The following is a 7,732-nucleotide window of genomic DNA, read 5'->3' as shown; positions in this document are numbered from 1 at the left end:
ACTGAAAGCTCACTAGGGGAGCCAGTCCTGCTAGGAATTCACCAGGTGAGTCTCTCTTTAAGAGCAAGAATGGCAGGTCTTTTTAATGCAAGTTTGGGGCTTTTTTGTTTTCTCAGCATACACTGTAGTGACACTTTACAAAAATGAAATCTATAGTTCTTAGAATCTTAAGTCCATGCTTTTCTGGCTTGTTAAAAGTTATATTCAGCAGTGTGTGTCAAATAATCAATTTTAGCATTTGGTTTGCTGTGTACAACAGACTCAGCAATAATTGATGAAGAGCTAGATCTCCTTTGATTATGTTTTTTAATCTTAATAATTTTTATTAAAGATTTTCCTCATTTACAAAAGCACATGCATTGTCTCTTCAGGTTGTGTTTTCAGATCAGTTAAATTTGTTGTGAGACATTGGTGTTATATGCTGCATAGGGTTGGGAAGAAAAGAGGAAGGGTGCGAGAGAGGGGGCAAAAGCTTATGTTCTTTTACTTAGTGTATGTGGGGGTTTTTTGTGTCAGTGTCATTTGGGTAGGTTCTCATTCTAATTGCTTGTTATGTTTCCTTGGTAGTGAGAGAGGTTTGGGTGTGGTTGATTGTCTTTGGTTGGCTGTGTGGGATTTGTGCATGTGCGAGGGGGGAGTTGTTTGGTTAAGTTAGCCATATTGAATCGTATGCTGTCAATGGGTTCATCCTGTTGTCTTGTTGGTCTGTGTATGTAATAAAGGGGAGCCATACCGGAGTGAAGGCATCCTCTTCTATTTGTCCCCGTGTCTGTTTCAGTCTATTGGTTAGCTTTTCTAGTAAGGTTGTTTCCCATACTACTTGATACCAGTGTTCCATGTTTATTCCTGACAGGTCTCTCCAGTGTCTGGCTATGATGTTTCTGGCTGCTGAGAGTAGGTGGGTGATGAGCTATTTATAGTGTGAGTGGGCATTGTTATCTTGGAAGATGTTCAGTAGGGCCAGTTCCGGGTTGACTTCTAGTATCTGTTTAGTTATTTTGCTTATTCATTGTATGGCTGCTGTCCAGAAGAGTTTGGTTTGGGGGCATTCCCACCACATGTGGAGGTTTGTGTCTGTGGAGGTGCAGCCTCTCCAGCATTTTGATGAGGCTCCTGGGCGTATCAGTGCCAGTTTCCATGGTGTTAGGTACCATCTGTAAGTGAGTTTCAGAGTGAGCTCTTTTCTTTTTGCTGAAAGGGAGGTTTAGACCACATTCTAGTCCATTGGGTGGTATTAATTTCGTAGCCTATGTCACCCTCCCATTGTTTTTTGATTGCATCAAGGGAGTTTGTGGGGCTTGGAGCAGTGTTTTGTATATTGTGGATACCATCCCCTTGCCATGTCCCATTGTTAGGAGGTTTTTGAAGTGGTCAATGGCCTAGTGGTTGTTCATTTTACTGCTGGATTGTTTAAGAAGGCGTGCAGTTTGTGGTGTGTTAGCCAGGGTATTTGGTGTCTCCTAGTTTGTTTTGTATTTCTTGTCTTGATATGGGTTTGTTATTTTTGTAGAAGTCTGCTAGGCGTTTTAGACCTTTGACTTGCCAGGTTTTTATCTGGGGATTTTGTGCTGTGCGGTAGAATAGTGGGTGGTGAGCCAGGGGGGTTAGGAGGGATGGGGTTGGGGGCAGTTTGCCTACTTCTTCTTCCATGGTTTAAGCATGGTCTGTGTGAACCTATTTATTGTTGTGAGGATTTTCCTTAGTTTGTTTTGGAGTAAAAGAGTATGCTGTGGTGGGAGAGTTTTCGATTATGTCTCTCTCCAAGTGTACCCATTGTTTCGTCTCATCTTCTAGAGTGTATGGGATTATGTGACGCACTTGGTTGGCGATGTAGTATAGTTCTGTGTTGGGAATTTCCCATCCTCCTTCTGAGGTGGGGAGGTATAGGTGTTGGGGCTTATTATTGGCATTTTGTGTGCAAAGATAAATGAGTGTAGTTCCCCCCGCCGCCGCCATTTGCTGAGTTGGGTTGGTGGCAGGGCCGTCTCTAGGCCTGGGCTCGGTGGCGCAATGCACCAGGGTGCCTGGCCACCAGGGGGCGCTGCTGCGCCAGACAGCTGGTGTTTTAGAAGGACCAGGGCCGTCTTAAGCATATCCGCCACGACGGACGGAGAAGACAGCTGGACCCGGCCGAGGGTGCCTGCTGAGATGGAGGAGCAGCAGCGGCAAGAGACAACAAGCCATGGCCGAGGGGGCAGGAGAAGGCGGCTGGGTTGTTTGGAAGCGAAGGGCTCCCCTCGTCCTCAGCTGGCCCAGCTGAGCCTGCCCCTTCCGGGGCCTTGCCCACCTTCCCCACCCGGCAAAGCGCAGCAGGCAAAAGTATCCTGGGAGGGGCGGCAGAGTTTTTCCCTGCTCGCCGCCTGCAGGCGCCCCCAACACTCCAAGTGGGAGTTGTAGGGTGAGAGAAACTTCCCCAGCTTGATCCCCTTCCTAAAAATGGTCAACAACTCTGGGAAATGGGGGGGGCGCCAGAGAGATCTTTGTACCATGGTGCCGGATATCCTTAAGACGGCCCTGGTTGGTGGAATCCAGATTGAAAGGGTTTGGAATATCTCCTTGATTAGGTTGAAAAATGTTTATTCTTTCACAAAACATTTTTCCAAAAGGTTTTAGAATATAAGAGTTTTCCTAAGCAAGATCTCTGATATATCACACAAGCCCTGAAATGGTTTGAAACATTGGTGACTTGCAGTGTTAGGAGTAGATTATAGTGCTGGACCTTGGTGTATCAAATGTCAGTTGTGTCCTGTGCAATGCCAAAATCCGGCGCCTCCCCCACCTCTTGCCTTTCCTTGGATGTCATAGTTTAGGCACCTGCTGCAGTGCCCCAGAAGCTCTGTGCTCACTGCAGCCACACTGGTCTTGCTCCCCTAGATCTGCCTTTGGAGATTAGCAACTTGCCCAAAAGTACAAATGGACAAAAGAAAAAGGGGGGAAGCAAATTAGATTACACAGCGATTGATATTGTTTCCTTTTTTGTAGGAGATCTTTAGTCATATTTTTTTGTGTGGAATTGTGTTGGCAGTGTAGCAAAATAAACAGTATTTTATTCTTAACAAGAATAATTCATATTAGGCAATATTAATATTTTCATTTGTCTTGATTCTCTACCCCAATAGTGTTCTCAATCAGTTCTGATCAATATGTCATCGATTAATCAATATGAAGTTCTGAGGACTACTTCAGATAAATAAATTATGGAATGGGGGAACACAAAGCATGCCTAGATCTTTGTTTGTTTGTTTGTTTTTGGTTTGTTCAGGTTTTATTGAAACAACGCTGCACAACTGCACAGCTAAACATTATAAGAGGAAAAGAACTCCACAATTCTCTTCAGCCACCTTTGGCCCATTTCAAAGTGCTCTTTCATGGCTTGGAGACAATATTCACATTTTCCTATCTTTTGTTAGGAATATAGTCTGCTTCTACAAGAAACTTAGGTATTTAAGCACAGCAGGAAGATGAATTTCACTGGATATCATCATCATCAAACATATCTTCAAAATTATTAAAGAAGTCTGCCTGTACAGCCTTTTTGTTATTGTTGTTTAGTCATTTAGTCATGTCCAACTCTTCGTGACACCATGGACCAGAGCACGCCAGGCATTCCTGTCTTCCACTGCCTCCCGCAGTTTGGTCAGACTCATGTTGGTAGCTTCAGACTCATGTTGGTAGTTGCCTTTTTATTGACAGCTAAATCCATCAACAAACCTGTACTTCCACCAGCTTTGTCAAGGTCCACGTAAGGCCCCGCACCCTCAGGGAACATCTTGTCCACTGCTGGCTTCCTGACTGCGCCCCTCCGTAAAGCTTTCCGGCCACCCTCCAACATTTTATTTCTTTGTTTTTTTATCAGATAACAACTGAAACAACTTCATTAAAGTCAATGGAGCTGCATGATTTTTACATCAGCAAAAGAAATCTAGGGTTTCCCTGTGTGTAGAGAAAGAGATAGAGGCCAAGCCACAGAGCAACAACGAACACCCAATCACTCTTGAAAGTTTTGACTACAAAGTTTAGCTGTGTGGGGTCTCTTGCTAAAAGGCAGAAAGCCTGAGTCCAATAAACTCCAAACAGACAAGAAGTGCCTATAGTGTTCCAGCTGATGTCTTTATCTCACTGAATTATTCCTCTACCCTCCTTTGCAATGCTCAGTAATAAATTAATAATTTATGCTAAGTGGAGCTGGCTGCTGTAAACCCAGCTGATCAAAACAGAAAATGCAGCCGAGCTTCATGAAAGCAGTTCCTGACATCCTTGCAGCTTTAACTGAGAACAGAGCCTCTTCTGCACATGCGGACAGGTTAGGTAGTAGTGGGGGGTGGCATAGGAGGGCAAGAGAGAAAATGGTTTTATGAAACAAAATAATATATATTAGTCCCCTGTCTCCAGCAGATACATAATTACTCTAATCTGGATTAAAGAGTCCACTGGTATTTGGGAGCTTTTGCCAACCTGATGTGGTATAATATTTGAGAGATGCTGATGGGGCATTAGTTCCATTTGGGGTTTGTGCTTATTTTGGTACTTCCATTGAATAATGAACTACAAGCTATTAACAGCAGAAGCTGGTCTGCCTTCTTGCTTGCATCCAGTCAAGGATATCAGCTTCCTCTTCTCCCCTGGGTGTCCCACTGAGCCCCAGCCACCACTGGGTATAAAACCTAACCTGGCCAGTAGCTAATCTATTCTGATTATCTTCAACATATAAATGCTCTCAGGGTTGTAAATGCTTGATGTACATTAATGAGAATTACCATTGGCAGGCATCCTTTGCCTTCCATTTTAGGGCTTAACTGAGCAAGAGGTTTGCTTCATTGCTTGTTAGGAGTCGTCCTACACACAAGTAGGACCTTGGCAAAGACACATGCCCGACTGGCATGTTTTCTCCCTCCTGGTCAATCGTTTGGGAGCTTCAAAAGCTTTCTTCAGCCCGAACATCACAGCGACTAATGTCAAGAAACATCAGCACACTCAGGGATCCACAGAGTCTTCGCAGATGTGTAACAGACCTCAGCAACTCAGCATTTGGCTAATCTATTTTATTTACATATAAACACACACTGAGCACTACAACATGGCTCCCTCTCTCTCTAGCATCAGACAGCAAAAAGAAAGAACAAAGGACAATAGTTCCACTTCACAGAACACAGCAACAGAAACATCCTGTTTCTGTCACTTCCCACTCTGTGGAATGTAAACATACACCGTCATGTGATAGACAACAATCCAATGACTGCAGACACGGGGAATGAACCTTCAACAATCTTCACTGCACATATGCTATGCAACACACTACTTACTTTCCCCCAATAGGAAACATGCACAAGCAGTGTTAGTCAACATTGTTCCCTATTGCTACAATGTCATGATTTTTATTTTATTTTAATGTAACGCACCAATATGCTGGAAACTGTAGAAACTGAGCTCATAATTTGATTGCACATGGCATTCAGCTCTTGCCAAAGCTGACTGATTGAGCCATAAGTCTTTTTAAAAGAGAGTGATATGTCATGACAACAGCGAGGAGAGCACTCTTGCCATGCTGGTAACATCTGCAAAGTACTTCCCTGCAAAAGTAACAGCTTCTGTACATGTGTTGCCTCTGTTCAGAGCCAAAGTCAAATCCTGTGAGAAGTATCCCACTAAAACTGCAGACAATATTGCTCATATTCAGCACACTGCAGGATCTGCTTTATTTGTGGCATCAGGATACGAGAGGCTATACAATCTTGCCTTATGGATCAAATGCAACGAGAGTTGTGCCAAATAGTTGTCCTGTTCTTTTTTAAACACACACACACAGAGAGAGAGAGAGAGAAATTCCTTGTGGGAAAGACCTGTTCACCAAGTAAGAATACTCCCTTAATGGGCAGGTGGAAGAGATGTTGTTGTTTGGGGCACATTGTTCAGTACAGGGGTGGACAAAACGTAGCTCTGGATTTGCTGCTAGATCTCTGGGCAAGGATTCTAACTCTCCATGGTTTACCAATAGCAGCAACAAAATAATACCCTTCCTGCCACTGCCCTAAATCATACTGCTGAAATTAAGGCTTAGGGTAACCCAGACAGAGGTTTTGTGTGGAAGAACTGTAAGCTCTGTGCATTGCTGATATTCAAAAGATATTTCTGGGCTCAGAATTCTATAATTCTGAGTATATGTCTTTTGTGCAGGGTTGCTATATTTCTAGAATTCAGACACAAAAGTTGTTCACCTTTTTCTGGTAAATGAAACTTTCTTTTGGGGAATCAACCTCAAAATCATGGACATTTTGCCAATTTTCAGAAATTCCCCCCAGATGCTCTAAGGATATATCACACACCTACACACATGAGCTGACTGGATCTGATAAAAGTTGGAGTCCAAAACTTCTGGAGGGCCTCAGATGAAAGACGTCTGCTGTAAAGCTTCAGTTACTACTTCCAGAACTTATACATTCCATTTGAACCTCCCAATATCAAGCTTCATTTAGTGCCTTCGGTGAGGTAAGATGATAAATTGTGGATATGATATTGTGCTACATTCATCCAGACGAATCCCAATCATCAGCCTTCATGAGTTGCTCTTTCTCTGACTTCCCTTTATCTTGAATCAAGAGGAATTCTAACAGGGGGCATGGAATTAAATGAACAAATACTCTGTTAACTGCAATCCTCTTAACATTGATATTAAAAAGTCACTGAAGGAAGTTCCTGGCAACTATTTTCTCATTCTTAATAGTACTCTGGCAAGTTGGGTAATTATTTGTTAAAATTCCACCCTCTTGGACTTCCGGTTGATCGCGACCTCCATTACAGTCGGAGGTCTGGGGACCTTGGTGCTTCAAAGGTGGGGGGAACTGCTCCAGCGCAGCGGACCCCTCAAATAACACCAAATTGAGCATTTTGGGTGCAAGCCGTCTGGCGGGCACCAGGAGCGGGCTCCCCCTCCCTGGCAAGGCTCTGTTTTAAGCCCCTGAAAGCAAGGGGTAGGAGCTGCGGTGCAACAGACAAAAATCGCTTCCTTTGATAGCGCAAAGCTGCGAGACTGTGGGAGAAAAGCGATCAATTCTTTCAAAGAAACAAAATCTAAAAGGAACAGACCATGAGTAAGATGATTTATTGGATTAATAATTGAAAATCTGGCCACGGGAGAGAGATTCAAAAAACGGAAGTTGAACTCCTCCCACTGAGAGACTTAAGAAGCAGTTACATTCCCCAAAGCCGGAAAAGAGATCGAGAACTTTTCAAACTTCCAAGGATTGAACTTAAACTCCCCCCTCAAGGCAAGGTAAAGGGGGAAAGTGTGTTAATTAGCTAAAATCCCGGCAAAGCTTTATAATTTAGACTGGGAAATGCCTCTCTTCATGCTGGAATCGGCATCCCGGACGGATCAGTGAGACTATTGTGACGTCTCAATTGAAAGGAATGTGTTTTCCTCATAGAGGCTTTGAACTGCTTAGCAGAAAAGAGATCTGAAACAAGTTTGACAAGTTTGACAGTTAACTATTAGGAATTGCAACAGTTCTCTTTATGAATAGTTACAAGAACTTTAAAGTAACAAAAGGTCTTTAAGATGATATTGTACAGCCAGTCTGGATACAACATAAATGCCTAAAGATTGGAGATACAAGTTCCACCATTTCCTGTTTTCCATTCTGCTGTGTCCTTGAAGGAGCAAAAATGCCAACAGAAGAATTTACACCTGGTTTCAAGAGACTGTTTTAAAACTTTTGTGGGAACTTGAAAGTGG

At 43.3% G+C, this 7,732-nt stretch overlaps 1 protein-coding gene across 1 annotated transcript; it reads right to left on the bottom strand.

Moving 5' to 3' along the window:
* Window positions 1-3,383: 3,383 nt before the first annotated feature.
* On the bottom strand, window positions 3,384-3,832 carry LOC118076714 (COP9 signalosome complex subunit 9-like). The gene is made up of 2 exons (XM_060280209.1): window positions 3,680-3,832; window positions 3,384-3,531 (listed from the first exon to the last, which is right to left on the bottom strand). The coding sequence occupies exons 1-2, from the start codon at window positions 3,830-3,832 to the stop codon at window positions 3,469-3,471; spliced, it is 216 nt and encodes a 71-aa protein (XP_060136192.1). The 3' UTR covers window positions 3,384-3,468.
* Between the last annotated feature and the right edge of the window lie 3,900 nt (window positions 3,833-7,732).

The sequence above is a fragment of the Zootoca vivipara genome, chromosome 11, assembly GCF_963506605.1.
Source record: "Zootoca vivipara chromosome 11, rZooViv1.1, whole genome shotgun sequence".
NCBI lineage: Eukaryota > Metazoa > Chordata > Lepidosauria > Squamata > Lacertidae > Zootoca > Zootoca vivipara.
This window is presented reverse-complemented; position numbering and strand designations above follow the sequence as displayed.

Coding starts and splice junctions, on each gene's coding strand:
- LOC118076714 (XM_060280209.1), bottom strand. CDS start 3,832: ATGTTGGAGGGTGGCCGGAAAGCTTTACGGAGGGGCGCAGTCAGGAAG. Junction 3,532..3,679: donor ATTTAGCTGTCAATAAAAAG/GCAACTACCAAC, acceptor AATAACAAAAAG/GCTGTACAGGCAGACTTCTT.